The sequence below is a fragment of the Plectropomus leopardus genome, chromosome 5 (assembly GCF_026936395.1).
Source record: "Plectropomus leopardus strain MGB_pleo_1.0 chromosome 5, ASM2693639v1, whole genome shotgun sequence".
NCBI classification, from domain to species: Eukaryota; Metazoa; Chordata; class Actinopteri; order Perciformes; family Serranidae; genus Plectropomus; species Plectropomus leopardus.
Genome location: NC_142180.1, coordinates 13130818 through 13148804, shown reverse-complemented (window position 1 = coordinate 13148804; position 17987 = coordinate 13130818). Strand labels below are relative to the sequence as shown.

At 40.0% G+C, this 17987-nt stretch overlaps 1 protein-coding gene across 2 annotated transcripts in view; it reads right to left on the bottom strand.

Annotated features, from left to right (window-relative positions):
- Positions 1-17987, bottom strand: part of ror1 (receptor tyrosine kinase-like orphan receptor 1) — a 146716-nt gene that overhangs the window by 43287 nt on the left and 85442 nt on the right. The window contains exon 2 of one of the 2 annotated variants that reach the window (XM_042484153.2): positions 8245-8307. The exons of the other annotated variant lie outside the window; for it this stretch is intronic. Within the exon in view, the coding sequence (XP_042340087.1) occupies positions 8245-8307 (63 nt within the window). The remainder of the gene's footprint in view (positions 1-8244; positions 8308-17987) is intronic. 2 annotated transcript variants of the gene reach the window in all.

Below are 17987 nucleotides of genomic sequence, written 5' to 3'. Positions count from 1 at the left end.
GCTCAGATGGTGTTGGAAAAGACAAAGCGAGACAGTTTAGTATGATTATCTCCAGGACCACGTTTTTTTACTCAACCTGGTCGGGAAAAAAACAATCTTGAGGGCCACCTAAGAGTTTAATGTGCAGGAAAAACATTGGTGTTAATGTCATGAAAAACTTCTGGAAAGTTCCTCCAACCCCAAAACCCATCTTAGGTATGCAGAAATGCTCCTGGTTACACGAACCAGCCAAAACAAACAAAGGAGGAAAAACACATACAGGGGAATCTCATACACTAGTCAGACAAACTTCAATTTGTGTGAATGAAGAGGCTGAGGAGTAAAAATAGAGGCGCACACTCACATATGCAAGGACACCCACACATTTAAATCTTTACTATGCCATGTAAATTCATTAAAAAAGTATTTCACTGCTGGAAAGATGGCCGTTTAATAAAACTAGGATGTGTATCCATTAGAGGAAAGGTAAATACTTTTGAAATGTGGTGCTACATGACCAGAGAAAATAGAGAAAAAGGATGTTTTTGCTCAAGAGCTAGAAATACCAGAATGCACAGCACTGCAACAGACCAATATACGGCCATGCTGGCGGACAATGCAATATGAACTTGTTTGAGGAAAACAATGGCGGCTGGCCGGCAAGAAATGATCTCATATTCTAGTTAGACTGTAAGCTAAAATGTGTTTCTTAAAACATTTTAATAGGCAGTGCAGTAAAATAATCTTGATTTATGTTTAATTGGCACTGCCTAGTTTTACTGTTTGATCGGATTTTGGTCCAAGTTTGAGAGCTACCCATATTGTTTTGATACAAAGCTGGTTGAAAATCTGCAAAGTATCCTTTTAATTTGGGCTTTTCTACACTGGATACATTTTATGTTTAAGTTTTGTTTTTGTTTTTTTACCCAAATCAAACTATTTAGCTTTCTGATTTGTCGTCACACACACGTCTGATAAAGTCAAATTACCATTCTGGTAGAGTTGTTGGAGGATTAACACTTAACACGACAAAAACATTTTACAGTTGCCAGCTCAGGCAATGCTGTGTTTTCCAAAGCTGCTCTCTGTCTTGCTCTCTCCTCGTATAACTGTTTATCCTCTGTTGTTTATTAAGACATACATAAAGTTTATTTGAGACAGAAAATTATTGCAAGTCAGCAGGAAAAACATAAAAACTGCAAGATAATCATTATAAAGGAATGCAATAGTTTTGGTAAGAGGAAAAATACAATTCAGATACAATCCTGTTACAGCAAAATAAAAATGCGTGTGTGAAAGTATCTTTAATGCTCAGAATTAGGCCTGTTAGGCAGGTATCCCTCTCAGTCATGAGACCGAGTGACTGCTGCCTGAGAAGAAAGATTTGGGGCAAAGAATAGACCTGAAAATAAAGTTTGATTTAGTTTGAGGTGACATCCTAACAGTTTTGGTGTGGCAAAGAAATTGTTGCACTCGTGCAACGGCGTGAATGAAAAAAAAAAAACGAGTCTACATATTTTCTTGCTTGCTCACAGCTGGTCAATCACGGCCTGAAGTCGGCTCTGGAAAGTTACAAAACTTGTCGGATGCAATCTTCTAATTTTAATGTAGGAAAAGAGTGGGGTGAGAGGTTTTAGACCATTTGACAAGCACTTTGGCTGGAGCATGCTGGTGCCCTTACTTGATACTCTCTGTCACCCTAGCAACCCTTGTGGTTGTGTGTGGAGTTCATCTGACGCCAGCATCTAACACATTGTCATGAGGGGTGTAAAATAAGGGCCTGAGACATGTTTGTGAAAAAGAGAAGTGGGCACATTTGTCTTGGCATACAGCCTCTGTGTGTATGTGTGTACATGTGTGTGTGTATGTGAGTACTCAACCCTCTTATGGAGTGCACAACAACGCACGCACTCACACTGTCCTCCCTAAAGCCCCAGGCTTAACATAGCAATGTGGTACTAACAAGTGTGTGACAATATGAGGAGACTCCCACCATTGACCGTACCACCTCCACTACCACTTTTTATCTGTCCTTCTTTCTCTATATACACAACAGTCTCCTGTATGTGTACAGTCCTGTCTCTCCACATGACACCCCTACAGACAGAACAAAATGTCAAGCAGGTCAATGTTTTAGTTAATAATGAAATGATATTAATTAAAACATCTGGACAGGGATATCTGTGTGTCTGTGTAAGACGTCATGCGTGTACAAGCCCCATAATTTATTCTTATATTATTGCTCTTCTGTAGAGTCTAAGAGCGACACAGACCCCGTGTCCCCTGTTAGCTTTAAAAAGAAATAGATTCTAAAGGCAAAATATAATGAAATGTAATTGGTGGTTTAATGAGCTGTAGCTACCTGATAGCCAGGTCACTTGGGGTGTCTTTTTTTAATCTTGTGTGTATTCTTTTTTAACCATTTTGTGTCCTCCTTTTTCTCCTGTTTGTGATATTAACCCACTCAAAGTCCTTACTACATGGACATTTTACATCTTACATCTACATACAAGTGTGAAACAGTCTGCAAGTAGTGTTCAGTGAATAGACATGAATCCAGAATCTAAATCTTTTCAGGAATCCCCTTTCACGCTTGAAAACAATGTTTTTAGACCTCTGATAGGTTTCTCAAAGGGTTTTAGAAATCTATTTGGTAGGGCAAATTTTCTAGAACCATAAGGAAGCAATTTTGGTATATTAAAATACAACAAAAAACAATTTCTTTCATGCCACATAGCTCAAAACGTGAGAGGGTAATCTTTTTTTTTTTGCATCACTTTACTTCTTTTCCTAGCTTGAACTGAACTGAATTCCAAAATGCTCCTGATGGTCAGGTGTGTGTGTGTGTGTGTGTGTGTGTGTGTGTGTGTGTGTGTGTGTGTGTGTGTGTGTGTGTGTAAGGTAAATTATAAAGCTCTTTTGGAAAAAATAGCTATATTAATGCAGTGCATATAGAAGCATGTCATCTGAAAAAGTGAAAATCACCAAACCTGAAGGTACATAGTTTTAGGTCTGCTCCAGGTGTGTGAAATGTGTGACTCAACCTGGAGAAGCTCTGGTAGGAAAAAATGTTGCAACACTCTCTCATAGTCACAGGTCATCACCTCTTGTAACCACACACAAGAAAAACAATCATGCTCAATATGCTATGCTGACACCAATCGCAGAGGCACGCAAATACACACCGGTAACACCTGAGGTCATTGCTACTGGTGATACATTTGTCTTAATGAGGGTGCATGGCAGTTTGTCTGTGCATGCTCACATGTGTTTTCATTTTGATTTGACTTTCAGAGCATCAACACAAAGTCATGAGGGCTCTGTTGAGAATCTGTTATGAGAGCAGTGGACCAAATCTGGCCTACATAGCTGATGCAACGCTTCACAGGCTTAAAGGGATAGTTCAAAAAAATTTTTAGTGGGCTTATATGGGGTATTTATCCATATTTAGTCTATTACATACAGTAGACTTGTCCTTCCTTTCTTTTTCTCCCCCAGTTAGGAGAAGCAAGGAGGAGTCCTTCGATGTAGAAGCTAAGCAATGTATTGCTGTAGATGGGGGCCTAAGACAAAAAAATCTATAGCAATTAACGTCTATGCTATATTGAAAATATTTTCCATTAGACAGTCTGTTTCTAACAGGAAGCCATTAAGGCTTTCAGTTCCCAGTCTAACAGTAAAGCAGTGAAAATACTCTAAACGTAGCATAAACCTCACCTGACTTTTTGTAGGTGGTTAAAATATGTTTTGCTGCTACCCACACCCACTGCAGTACTCTGCTGAGCTTCTTAATGTTGGAACACGGCCCGTGTCTCCAAACGGGGGTGTGGCAACTGACATCTACTGTATGTAATACACTGACTATGTAAAAGTACCTCATACAATCCCAATTCAAAAGACATAAACTAACCATTTAATGTGCCAGTTGAGTCTGACTATATTATCTAATAACAAAAAGTACTTTATATATTAAACGAGAACAGACTCGCTCTTAAAAACATGTCTGTTCTGCCAAAGGTACGAAGGTCACACACAAACTGAGTCACTTTATCACCGTCTCATTAGCTGAGTTGATGGAAAAGAAAATGGTTTTTGGAGCTGTGTGCCTGCACACTTCATTAGCTGTTATAATAACTGACAATAAAGCAGTGGGGAGCAGAAGAAAGAAAAAGAGGAGACAAGAGGAGACGTGAAGAGGAGAAAGATGTCCTTCCAATGTCTGTGTAACAAAGCCGCTCTGTATGTAATTGTCTTGTGGTGAGTGTTGTGGTATTTGGCACTGGGGACACTGTGAAACTCAAACCATTGCTGCGGACTGTCCCTTTAATGTGGCAGGCGACTAAACGGTGCCCTGTCATCAGCGCACATTTGCTTGCAGTGGCTTTGTACAATCAAACACTCACACGCAGGCACACAAACGTAAACACGCGCACACCCACACAACCGCAACGCACATAAACTATACATGTCCCAAGTTACACAATACCTTTTCATCTCGCCCGAAACAATGTATTTTTATATGTGGATATATGCCTACATTCAATTACATACACACGAGAGTAAAGCTGCACTTAGGAAGTTGCTCTCAGCAAGACACAGGCGCAGAAACCTGAGTGGCTGCACAGCTAACTAAACACACTCGGCAGATACGCTGAGGAGCTGGGACTGTAGCATTGCCAGCTAGAGCTAAAGGTGAATTTCATTAAAGTTGGGTCCCTCTCCAACAGAGAAAGAAAGAGAGAGGAAGTAGAATGGATAAAACGGAGCAGTGAACAGAAGAATGAAAGAAAGCCCCGGGGAAAATGACTTCAGTAAACTATCATCACCCCTGATTTCAGCCCAATAATGAGCCTCTTTCAGCATGATAACTTCCTGCTACTGATGCATACTGATAGAGCCACGCTACCTGAATGCTGTCTGCTTGGTCAATCAAAACCATTCCCTGCCTGCAGACAAAACAAGTGGTGCAATCACCATCCATCCATCAGATAAGAAACAGATGTTAGTCATGGGGTTGAGCTAAAATTGACACACACACACACACACACTGCTACAAACACATGGGTGCACACACACACACACACACACACACACACACACACACACACACACACACACACACACACACACACACACACACACACACACACACACACACACGCAAGCCTTTGTAGGTTTTTATATTTCATGTTGTTGTGGAAAAATAAAGCTGTCTCTCTATGATTTGTTTGGAACTACTCCTCATTGTATTTATGACTTTTTAAACATCCTTGATTGGTCACCATAATCATTATCTTGACTTAACTCCTCAATCACGTCCAGAAACTACCGTCTTCGTTCTTGCCATGTGTGTTTAACAATGTCTGTTTTTGTGTACACAGAATCTGCTGTGGGGCGGATGTTGTGGGAGATTCAGCTTTGCAAGAGATGACTTAAATAAACCAGACAAAATGAGAGAGCAAAAATAAAGGTCAAGTTCAATAAAGTCTCATGTCGAGGGTCTTCCAAGTCAGGGTATCTTTGTGGGGGATAATGCGGATGTTGGCTCTCCTAGCACAGGGGAAACGGAGAAGAGGGGGCGAGATTTGACTGATAACTCTCGGCAACAGTGTTCAGAATATATCTACAAAACCTTCTGCATCTGACTCAGCTATTCTTCCAGCGCTGACAGGAGAACAGCAGTTTTAAAAGCTTCCTCCGTCAAGATCTGCTGATCTAAACCTGGGCAGCTCCAGGAGAGGCGACCATCCTCACCACAGAATAAATCATTTCACTAAACTGGAAAGAATCCTTATTGATCGAGGAAGGGAAGGAGAAACACGGCCAAGTCTATGTGGGCGAACCAAGCAGGCTTTTAGCCATTTTAATCTCCATATTGCATCCCACAGACAATTTCCTTGGGGTTTTGGACCAGGTAGGGTGCATGTCAAAACTGACTTGTTGACAAGTTTGTTTCCTACAAGCTTGTCAAATGCAGAAGCCATTATTGGACTGTTTCTGAGCACATCAGTCAGTGCAGGTTCCTGTGTGAGTGGGCAGCTCTCTCTTGCACATAGAAATCTTGGTGAAACAAATGGAAAATGCCACTGTATTATTTTAACAATGAATTCATGTGTGCGTGTCAGCTACACTATGTATCCAGTGTTCCTTTGAAATGTTGGATGTGTACAGTGTGAGAGCACATAACTGTTGATAAGTGCTGTAGGCATGAATCAAATCAAACTCTTTTCACATAGCACCTTTCATACAATAATATTAATAATATCTGGACGTCAAGCAAGGCCAGCAGCAAGCAACAAAGAACAACAACTGATTATTAGTTATCAGTTATGGAGAAGCACTCTGATGTAATAATAAGGAAAGCTTAGTTTTAAATGACTGAAACTCTGCCACAAATCTTTGATCCTTGCAATCCATTTGATTGTTTGATCCATTCATAACCGGTCTTTTAAAGGCATTAACAAAATCAACACTGAGCAAGCAAAGCATTCTGCTTCTGAAATGCTCCCAGTATTGAATGTTGGACAAACAAAATGGAGTCAAAGCCATGGCAGCCAGAACATGGCGCATATTGGGTATGGATTTTATCTGCTGATGCTCCAGTTCAAAATGAAATTTTTCTATATCAGTTTCAGAGCCACAACAAATGCCAACATGTGGCTTGCACCAAGTAAGGCTTGTTGATTTTAGCCGAGCTGATTTCCAAAAAATGTAAGTTAAGAGTCAGCAGTCAATGACGATATAAAACAGACAATAAATCAAGTTTTTCAACAATTGTGAATCACCACAACCACAAAAGGTCCTTGTGCATAAAGTCATAAATGTGCACAAAAAATTTGAGGCTGAGAGTAATTTAGGATATTAGCTGTGGACAGACGGATATACACACACACTCACACATGGACACGCTGAAGGCCTCATTCCCACTGCATAAAAATACCGACCAATACCCGCCAACATCTTGCTTTTTAATACAATGGGAATGCGTACATTTTAGCATTCACACTGGAGATTTACACTCTGGTCAAATGAGTATTTATTGCCTCCAGCCCCTATCAGCATTGATGAGAACATAAAACCTGAGTGAACGCACTAATTTCAGCTCCTTAACTGGAATGATGCAATGACGCACAGACACCAATGACCCTCCGTCTGCTCCTACGCAGTTCTAAAACATCAATCCAAATTAGTCTTCTCCAAGTTTTAAAGACACTTTTTAGTGGGAAAAGAGTATGATACACGTAGCCAAACAAAAAAACCATCGACCGTTGAGATCCAGTGATCTTTGCTGGTCATTTTCCTGTACTGGAGAAACAGTCAACCCATCAAAGCCTTGTATGTGGGATTAGGAATGGGGAAGTCATCCTCCTACATAGCTAGCTACCCAACTTCAAGTGGCCACAAAAATGACAATAAGCACGGATGACGGTGATGCAGCTGCACTAGTTGTTGTTAATAGATTTACAAGAACAACAACATAATCCTCGCTTGAATTAAGTGAAATTAAATGCTGGTCTGATTATCAGGCTAATTCTGGTGTCGGCCAGGAGTAATGCAGCCCTGATCTGCCCTCCAGACATTTTATAAGGCACATTTATGATCAGTGCAATCTGTGTTACTCTGGACTGTTAAAAAGCAACTTCTGTGTGCTGTTTCAGAAGGCAATCTGAGAAATGAAGGAAATTCCTTCCCGAAACAGAAAAACAAGGAGTGTGCTTAATCGACTTTGTGAAAATTCTGCGATTATAGCTGCATTACAGTCTCGCACATGTGATCTGCTTCTGCAGATTACAGTTATTCTGTCAAACTGAGCAAAATAAGCGGGTCGCCGTAGAAGTCAGGCTGAAAGATGAATATGAAGCAAAGTGTCTGAAGATGTCGTGAGAGCACCAGCGCATTTTGAAGGTCCACTGTTAGATTTTGCCTAAGAGAGGACTAAAAGTAGGTCAGTGGAAATTAGGGAAATGCAGTGCACCTGTGGTTGTATTCCCACATGTTGAGTAGATCAATGTGTAACTCGTTCCATCAATTATCCTCCACAGTGGCCTACGCTGGGACAATGGGTGTTGCCTGGGTTGCTGAAGGTGACTGAGGATGTGTAACTTTTAACACATCATTGAATGTAATTTCAGACAGCACATGCAGGGTTACAGTTCAGCGCACCATGTGTTAATTGCACTGTGAACATATCATCATGTAACAGATGTGTTCACAGCTATAACACAGAGCCCTGCTTTGTGTGTGTGTGTTTATGTGTGTCTTTACCATCACTAGAGGTGTTCCATGAAGTGGTAGCTATCACACTGGGGTCTTGGGGAAACTCAGACCCTGTAAACAAGAGGAAATGGAGAAGACTATTAGCATCTTTCTGACTATTGGGCTCTACCACTTTTAATTTTTGTTTCACCAGCTGGATCATGAACTGTTCAATAATAATAAATGTGGAACAGCGAGTGAAAAAATGGCAAGCTGTGAGCTTCAGCACCATTCACAAATACAAACACCAGATACGTGACAAGATACCATCCATTGTGAAATGAATCTTAAATAGACTACTGCTGCTCACAGAGTCAAAAGCGGCCCAGTGGTGCTAAGTGGGAAAGTTGGGAAAGGTTCTCTTTATGCAAATGTCCTCTGATACAAGGAAATGACAACCAATCGTTCTGATTAGTCTAGAGCTGTGATCTACCAAGCAACTACTTCAAAACCTAAAATAGGAAAAAAAAACCTGATTGTTACGAGTCAGGTTTTCATCCAAATGTAGCCCGAATTTTAAATGATTTTCAGAAAATTGGCTGAATAAAATCTGAACTTATACGGTTTTTCACCCACTACTTTTACATGAATACTGGGAGTTGATTCAAGACAATCAGTAAGTGGGCTAATATAGGCTACGACTCAGATGCCATTATACCACTGCATAAAACGAGGGCACAAAGTAAGATACCAATGGATGTATACAGGAGTGCGCAAAAACATAATTGAGAATTTCGAACAACTAATATTACATTATTATTTGCTCTTATAAGAGTTCTAAGCCCTAATAGCCCTTTGTACAGACATACGTGTGGTAAAAGCCACGCAGACACAACAGAGTAAGTTAGTAAAAGTAAGTTATTATTATTTTAAATTTACTAATACTCAGTAATAAATATTGCGTAAAATTTTTCATCTTCACCTCCCCATTACTGTTTCAGTGTAAAAGACTGCAAACACAAGCACACACTGCTTTAAGAGTTATCCCATCTTAAATCTGGTGGTAGCATTGTATTTGCTGGTGCAGATCAAAGGTTTGAATGTATAACAGGCAGCCTATCAGTGAGCCATGTGGACCTAATGCTGCATTATTACCAGCTGACGACAGAGCGGCTCTCTGCTTTTCATTACAGGAGAGAAGAGACAGAAAATGGGCTTCAGTGTGCACCGCCACAGGTCACAAGGTGAGTCCTGACAAATGAAACAGCCTGCAGGACTTACAGGACTGACATGGATGGGACCTGAAACTGTTTTATCTCTACTGATTCTTTGGAAACCAGACAACTGACAAACACAGATGTGTATTCACGGATTTACAATGAGTTGTGCTTTTCAAACTGACCCAGTGTGTGTGTGTGTGAGTCTGTGTTTTGTGTGTGTGTGTGTCTTAATGCAGGCTAGGATAGTTTAACATGATGAATGAGCAAATGCAAAGACTCAAGCATGTGCACTGATGCAACTGCCCACACACATATTTATCTCTAAAACTTCCCGGTACATACTTCACTTAGTATGATTCAGAAACAAATTTTAAAAGAGTTTCTTTATGAATTCACAACTTGAAAACATTGTTATGTGTTTGGCGTGCAGGGTGACAGTCGGAGAGAAAGTCTGCAGTCAAATAAGACCAGGCGCCTGACACAGGGTCACGCTAATTGGGTGATAATGTGTTGTTTCACACGTGCTGTGTCAGGATGGTAACGACTGTGTGGTGGTGCTTGTGAAATGAGCTGTGTTAATGAGCGGCTCTCTGGGCCTCTGCACCTGTTACTGTGGGAGTCTGGAGGCTTGGCAACAGTCTCACAACAACAGGCAGCCAGCTTTATGAGTTCGGGTCAAGATTGTTACAGATATGGAGCAACATAAGAGGGGTGATCTACAATTAGCGTGTGTGCTCCTTATGTTATCTCTTTATCAAACTGATTTTTATTTTCCTTTTAACTAAGAGTACTACACTGAGATTCTGACTTGTGTTACTGGACCCAAAATAACTCAGTCGGTCATTCCAATTTGAGAAAATGTATTTTTCATGAATAGCAGCACCAATGATTTTATTGGCCTTACCTTTCCAGGTGAGACAGTTTTCCAACTAGACCAGAGGTTATCCCCTGTAATTATTCTCCTCTTTCTCTTCCACTTTATCTATTTTCTATTTAGGTCACATCTGTTAGTTCTCTTTCATTGAGACAATCATCTGGAATATCTGCAATGAACTGCGAGTAATTTTGAGATTAGCTTTCTAATGTTTCTCAGCAACAGAGGGAAGCAATTGTGTAAGGCCCACTTGTTAACAAGAGCCTAAAAATAGGCACCTTCACAGTGCTTGTGTCAGTTTAGATCAATGGCTCTCGCTGTTGTGGGTCTGGAACCTTGAGTGGATCATGATCTTGATTCTGATGGCCTCCTATATGTTAACTGGATGTATGCATTATATAAAAGATGCCCATCTGGCAGTGCACAGAAAAAGATCGAAGGTTTAGATGATGGTAGAAAAGGGAAGAACTATTGCTGTGAATTCAGTCTGAGCTGAAAAAGTAACTCGTACTTGCACAAAGTGTTCAACAGAGAGTCTGACTTTGACTCTACTGCAACAGTCAACACTAGTGTTTTCCAACTATGACCAGAACATTTGGCCAACCTGACCCAAGCAGTTCTAGCTGCCTTAACTCTACCAAAACTTTACTATTTTGAGGTGGTAGACCACAAAATAATCAAATATATTGTTTTTTATAAAGTTAACATGGGTTGTTTTTAAGGTAACAGACGAACCACTATATTTTAGGCAGATAACATAATGACGTATGAGCACCTTTTAGGAACATCACCCTGCTGATAGGGTCGCCACACTGGAAAATGCTCATAGGGGTCCATCTGGAAGGCTCCCAACTTAGTTTGTTATTTAGGTAAAATGACTTTGTAGACTCAATAGTATACTAGCTCCAATTCAGATGCCCATACTGTATTCATAAATCGTAAAATAATACATTCAAATTGATGTAAGTATGCAAGTTTATTGAAAATTCTGGGCCTTTATCCTTGCATTCAAATTTTGGCACTTTTTTTTTTTTTTTTTTTACTAGTTATTAGTTATTTTTTACTAGTTTTTAAAACTCTGCAAGACTTAGGACCACAATAAATTTCTAGTGTCTTTAAATGCTTCATGGTTTCAAGAGAGGTAGCGTTTTTTCTATACTTGTATCAAAGTAAAAATTCCGGTATTGAGACAACCCTGGTGTCAGTCTCGTTAAATAAAATCAGTTCACGTGGGAATGTGTCCCCTATTTCATACTGGCTGTTGATAACATTACTGCCATCACTTCATATGTATGTGGTTCACACCTGCAACACCCCCTGAATTTCCCATTTCATCACATTTTCTTAGAGAATTTATCAGCACCGGTCAAAGTCCGTTTCGTGCCGTCTCTTCAGCCAATAGCCAAGGTACCTTTAACTGCCTGTCTGCCAATTCACATCACTTCTATTTTAACAGCTACAAGTCAGCTTTCCAGGACTATTAGCACTCTGATACCATCTCTGCCCAATGGTTTTTATTAAAATGACGATTATCTCAACTGTAAAAAACCCAAATTTTACAGTCATTTCCAAAGAAAAGCAATATAACCTGGATCACAGAGCCGTGCACATATTTCCATAGCATGTCAGGAGTGATATGCTGGATGGATGTTCTGGGTGTTTGACAATCATTTATCATAGTATCACTTTACCGCTCTTGGCCAGTTTTGCATACATCTGAGAGTTTTGGAACTTCTTGTTTGACACTCAATTGCCATCCAAGTGGCAAAATATACAGAAAATGCTGAACATTTAGGTGCCCTCGAGAGGTCCAGACATCAGATCTCCACACAGAAAGTTCCATGAGAGCAGCCTCTGATCCTCATCCAGCTGTATTTGGCTTATGATGATAAAAATCACGCAGGGACACGAGCTTCACCCCTATAAAGCTCTGAGAATTTGGTGTGACTTTACTGTGACAGCAGCATGTGGGAATTAGTGCCGAACTTCAAACTCATGGGAACGGGAATGAATGAGAGGCCTGAGGTAAAGTAAAAGGGGAAAGTGAGAAAGAGGGAGCCTTAGAGGGTAAAGCTGAACCAAATCAGAAATGTTCAATTTGAGCGGTTATGCATAGCAACTAATATGCTGTTATATGGTCTGGGGGGCTGTGTTTGGAGCCAGAGTGGTTGGTGTGGTGAGTGAGACTGATGTATGAGCTCTCCCGCTCTGTTATTAGGGCCTCTCCCAAGGTCCTCTTCCATCCCTATTAGCTGGAAAACTGACCTAACTCAGGGGTTATCTGGAAGAACTGCAAACCCTCCATTTTCACAATATAGCTACAATTCTGTTTTAAAGAGGTGAGAGATTGATATGCATAGAGGAGAAAAATTTAGAAATGATAATAATTTCCTTTTCCAATTTGTCTTCATCAGATTAATCTTTCCATCCAACTAGTTTCTTTTTTTCTTTGTGTGTCCTTGCATGTTTTTTGTATAAATTTAAGATCTTCCTCTTAAGCTTTTAATGAAAGAAAAAAATATTTCTCAATCCTGCTTTTCCAACTAACCCACATCCCATCTTACTTCCCTCCTGAATGCTCACCTAAAGGATGTAGTTTAAGTATTCATGTAAACATCTATCCATCTTGTATAACAGATTGGGCAGTTACAGACATAGAAAAAAGTGAGATAAGCAGCTAATGTCCCTCTTTTACATGCATCCAAAACCAGACAAAGCACCATATAGGGCTCAAGCTGATTTAATGAATTATTTGCGCAATTAGGCTCAAGATTGGAAAACGAGTGGAAAGTTATAGTCTTGGCGAAAGGATAGAGATTTTAGAAAATAAAGATTATTTCATGCCAAGAGTAAAAAGAAAAACAAGTGAGGGAAAGTGAGGAAGGACTGCAAAGGAGAGGGCTTTGAGATAAATGGAGGGAAGAAGATTTGGAAAATGTGAGAGCGCAGAAAAAAGACAGCAAGGGGGAGAGAAAAAAAAGAGACATACTGAAGACACTCGTAAAAATCTGCTTTTTAAGAAGTGGGCTTCTGTCCCACCAGGCAGAGCGCCGGTTTGTGTTGGCAGGAGAGTTTATTCATTGTGTCAGCTGTAAATAACTCTTACACTGGTCATACATGGGCGTCACAGATTCACGGGACTGATGGACAGCCAAAGGGAAAGAAGAGACAGAAAATAAGTAGGTAGATGGTAATTCTAGTAGCTCAAGTTTATGAGGTAAAACCTGCCAGACTTATTTTATCATGGGGTTTATTTTTTATTTTTTATTTTTTATTTTTTTTAGTTTTGTACATTTCAACAAGATTCGATGATATTGTATTTGCCAAAGTAAGAGATAGTAAGTAAGAGATCTGGGAAAATGACAACAGGCTCTACAAAAAAGTCTTCTGGGCAAAATATGCAAAAGGTGATTTGAAATATTGTAAACACAGCCCACCCTTACTCCAAAAAGCAGCCGTATAGGTTGTCTGTGCCAGCAGCTTATTACAACCCGTGTATTGTTTAATTATGACCATAGCAAAGAAGGAAGTAGGTGACATATCAAGAGCAACAAAGTCCATATAGGTGGTGGACGGTCAAACATATACAGGACTTTTACCCAGGAGAATTCTGTTTGTGTCCTGTGCAAGCAACAGTCAACACAACAAGCACACTTATTTTAACTCTAACTAACTAACTAACTAACCAACTAACTAACTAACTAACTAACCCTAACCCTTACCACATAGTTTTGTTGCCTGACTGCAACCATTTAACAATGGTAACCAAATCTTTAAAACTGCGAACATTAGTATGTATTCCAGTCACTAATACATGGCACTGGTCATAAGTTGTTTTGGAAGTCATTGCCATGAACAAGCGTAAAAAAGCTGGAAACATTCATATTATCTTAAAAGTCAGAAAAATGTTTGTGCCTGCATAACTACACTAAGTGAAGTAGATAAAAACAGGACCCGAAAGTTAGTCTAGTAAGCAAATTTGCATTTCCTAGGATAGCGAAGGCATGACCCACCAGACTCCCTCTGATTGGCTATAACTTGTTGCCTTTATTGGTTGGTTGGTCAGATGTAGTTAAGAGTTTTGAGACTGGTTAAGATAAGTCAATCAGAGGGAGAGTAGGGTTAGTCATGCCTTCTCTATCCTAGGAAATGCAAATTTGCATCCACTAAACTGTGGTGGAGGTAAAACATACTGTTGAAACTTTGGGAAACAACTGTTTGCCTTTGTTTTCCTTTCAAGATTTTTTAAAATGCATGTGATTTTCTAAATTCCAATCTAAATTCTCTGATTTATAAACTACCACCAAAATTGCACTAAACCTGAGTAGAAATAAACTGAAGTTATCCTTTAATGAGTAAGACAAGACTGAGAGAGAGGGGACAAGACTGAGAGAGCTGAAAGAGCTGAAAGAGGATAATGACGGCTGTGTCTGAAACCACTCCCTTTTTACTCATTCTCTAAAGACACTCTGTAGTTTACTCTATAGTGAGCAGTAAATCGAGATTTCAGACAGTAAATATAATGCAGTATGTGCTGATGTGAACCACCTGTGAATGTTTGTGTGTGCATGCTTTTAAAGCTGCACCTGTGTGTGTGCAGGTGTTTGTTCCCAGGCTCAACTGGAGCATATAGAGGAATAAAAGCAGGCCCAGTTCGGGGACTGAGTGTTCACCTGAGGACATCATGGACCAAAGAACACAGGAACCACTAACACACATACACACCCACAGTCCTGTATCGCCTCAGAAAGTTCTGCTCTGTAACCTTATAAGACCACAGAAGGGGGTGAGTGAGAAAGAGAGAGGCAGGAGGGGGAGCAGGGGGGAGAGGGATGTGAGCAGGATAGATGACAGGAGGCTGCATGACAAGGCTCTCTTTTGGATCAGAACAATAGACAAGAGAAAGAAAGAGCTCAAGTTGCAACAGACATTTGCTCAGACATGAAAAAGCACATTTAAAAAAACAAAACAAACTTTGCTTCTTCTCCAAAAATCACACACAGCTGAGCAGGGAGGATGTTTTATGCAATTTATACATGTTTTGTAGTGCTGCATAGCATTTGGAACTATAATTTGGCTTACTTACAGTTGTTTAGTAAATGTTGGAGGAAACTTTGGAGCTTTAGTGGTATTTTAAATCATTTTTTAGATATAATGGGGCTCGATCAAGGTACGTACTTTCTGAAGACACTGTTCAGAGACATGGGCACCTTTGGAAGTACATCATGTACGCTTTAACCCTTTGAAACCTGGAGCAACATGACTTTTCTTGTGCTGTGTTTGGATACTTTTCACAAACCCTTGAAACCTCAGCAAGTTGGTGCTATTTCTATTAAAACACAGGAAAAAAAAAGTGTTGCACAAATTAAAAGAAATTGGTAGATTTAGAAATTGATTTTAAATAGCTAGGAAAAGATGTCTGGGGAAAAAAGAAAAAAAATCCAGGGAAGAACTGTATACATCATTATCATAATTACATGAATTAAAACAATGTTACAGAATTATCATTTAATCATTTTTTTCCAGGTCAAACCACTGTTATTGTTTCTTTAACCTTACTTTGAAACTTTTACTTACTTTTACTTACTTTTTTTTTTGCAACTTATTTTCAGGTAATTTTCATGTACTTTTTACTAATTTCTTGCTAATTTTGGGTCGACTCTTTTTTTTCGTTACCTATTGCTGTCTTCCCATGTTTTTGACTGAAATCAAGCCAATTTGCTCAGATTTTAAAGGGTTAAATAGAAACCAAACACTAATTTGAATATGTAGCTGAATTATAGCATAAACCTACTGAAAATTAAATCTGAACGCATAACCACCCACAGAGGGCTTTTAAACTGCTGCAGCTACTTCAGAGGAAACCTGAGTACACCATGAATAAAGCTGACACAGACCAACAAGTGCGAGAAGATTCCTTCATACAGCAGCTTGTCACTTCCCAGAAAATTATCTCACAGCGTCAGGCTCACACGAACAACTGTCACTACCCAGCATTCCTCAGTGCATGGTTGGTGACGTCCTTAAGAAAGACACTGAATCTTTATAACCTCTTGAGATGCTGGTCTGTAGCACACTATGACCTCTGGTTTCACTCTATCAAAGTGAGAATTTCCATAGGAGGCATTAATAGGGATTTTTTGTGTAGTTTTAATCTAAACCAGTAGTTCAAAGCCATCTCCCTGTCTCCACTACCACGCTGTCTCACCATATGCAACACAAACCGAGGGCAGGGGTTCTCTCTTTACGTGCTGAAACCTTATAGTAGCTTCTCTCCGCCACAAGACGGAATTTAGGAAGCATAGGTTACACTGAAATTTATCGTGATCATCCATACCAGTATGAAGGCTACATATCCTTTAACATTTATACCATACTAAGATATCATTTAAGTCTGCACAAGTCAATATTAGGCTAATTCTTGACTTTCAGTATAATTTTATTAACATGATATGAGTTAGTATATATTGCGTTTTTATTTATTAATTTATTCATTATCCATAACCACTTATCCTTTTCAGGATTGCGGGGGGCTGGAGCCTATCCTTGCTGAAGGTTGGACAAAATTCATCAAATTTAACATTAGTGAAAATTTGCCATATAGGGATTTACATGGAAATTACGAATACACTTCCTAAAATATTATGATATTATTTCAGCCACATAGGCTAGCTGACAACTCGATAACTGCTAGTCGTCTTACTGGTCAGGTCCACTCACACATTTATACTTATGAGCAAATTAAAGTTTCCACTCCACCAGACTACTTGCATGTCTTTGAAATATGGGAGGAAACCTGAGAGTGCCAAGGAAACCGACACAAACACACAGAGCTGGAGCTTGGGAATGAAGTTCAGTGTAATGAGGGTTTTGTGGATTTATATACAGTGACGGCAATTTCCACATCTTTTTGCTTGCAAAGGCTTGCTATGTGTTATGAATTTCAGTTTATATTAAGCTACAGTCTATCGTACACATTTGTCAGTTTCATCATGACAGAAACTGTGCTCATGGAGTAAATTCATGCTGTGCTGATGGCTCTGCAGAATCCTGCCGTGCCCGGTTTGGCCCTATACGTTTGGCCTCGTAGGTTCAACAGGCTGATGCACAAGCCCCCCTGCTGTCCCTGCGCGGCTCTGCAATGGAAACCACGCTGATGTAAGGCCTGGTTAGCCCATTTTGGGTGAGGCTCCCCTCAGCTCCTGTTACCAGCGATGTAAGCAGACTAGTGAGGAATGTGCACAAGCATGTTACCACCTACTGTGCAGCTCATCTGTTTTCACCTGACAGGTCCAGGACAAGTGTGTGTATGTGTGTGTGTGTGTATGTGTGTGTGTGTGTAAGCGCTCAGCTTTCGGGAAAACCTGATCGCTTCCAAGGAGATAGACTGAGCGCAGAGACCTTGACGTAATCTGCAGAGGTAGCCGTCTGTCTGTTCATCTGTCTGTGGAATGTGAATAGAGTCATCACACCTGCATGTTAGTGTGTCATTTTACTGCAGAGGATGTGCTAGTTAAGAGTCCTGCAGAAATTAAACATAGCATTTAATGATGTGAATATGGTGCACGTTAACATCTGTGTTGGGGTCTGGCTGTGTCATGGGGTCAGGTGTGGAATGTAAGATTTAAGACCTAAAGCCAAAGTCAGTCAGGCTGTCTGTGTGTGGTGACATGAATATAGTCATCTCGCTTGGCTTTTCGTACGTGACTTTTCTGTAA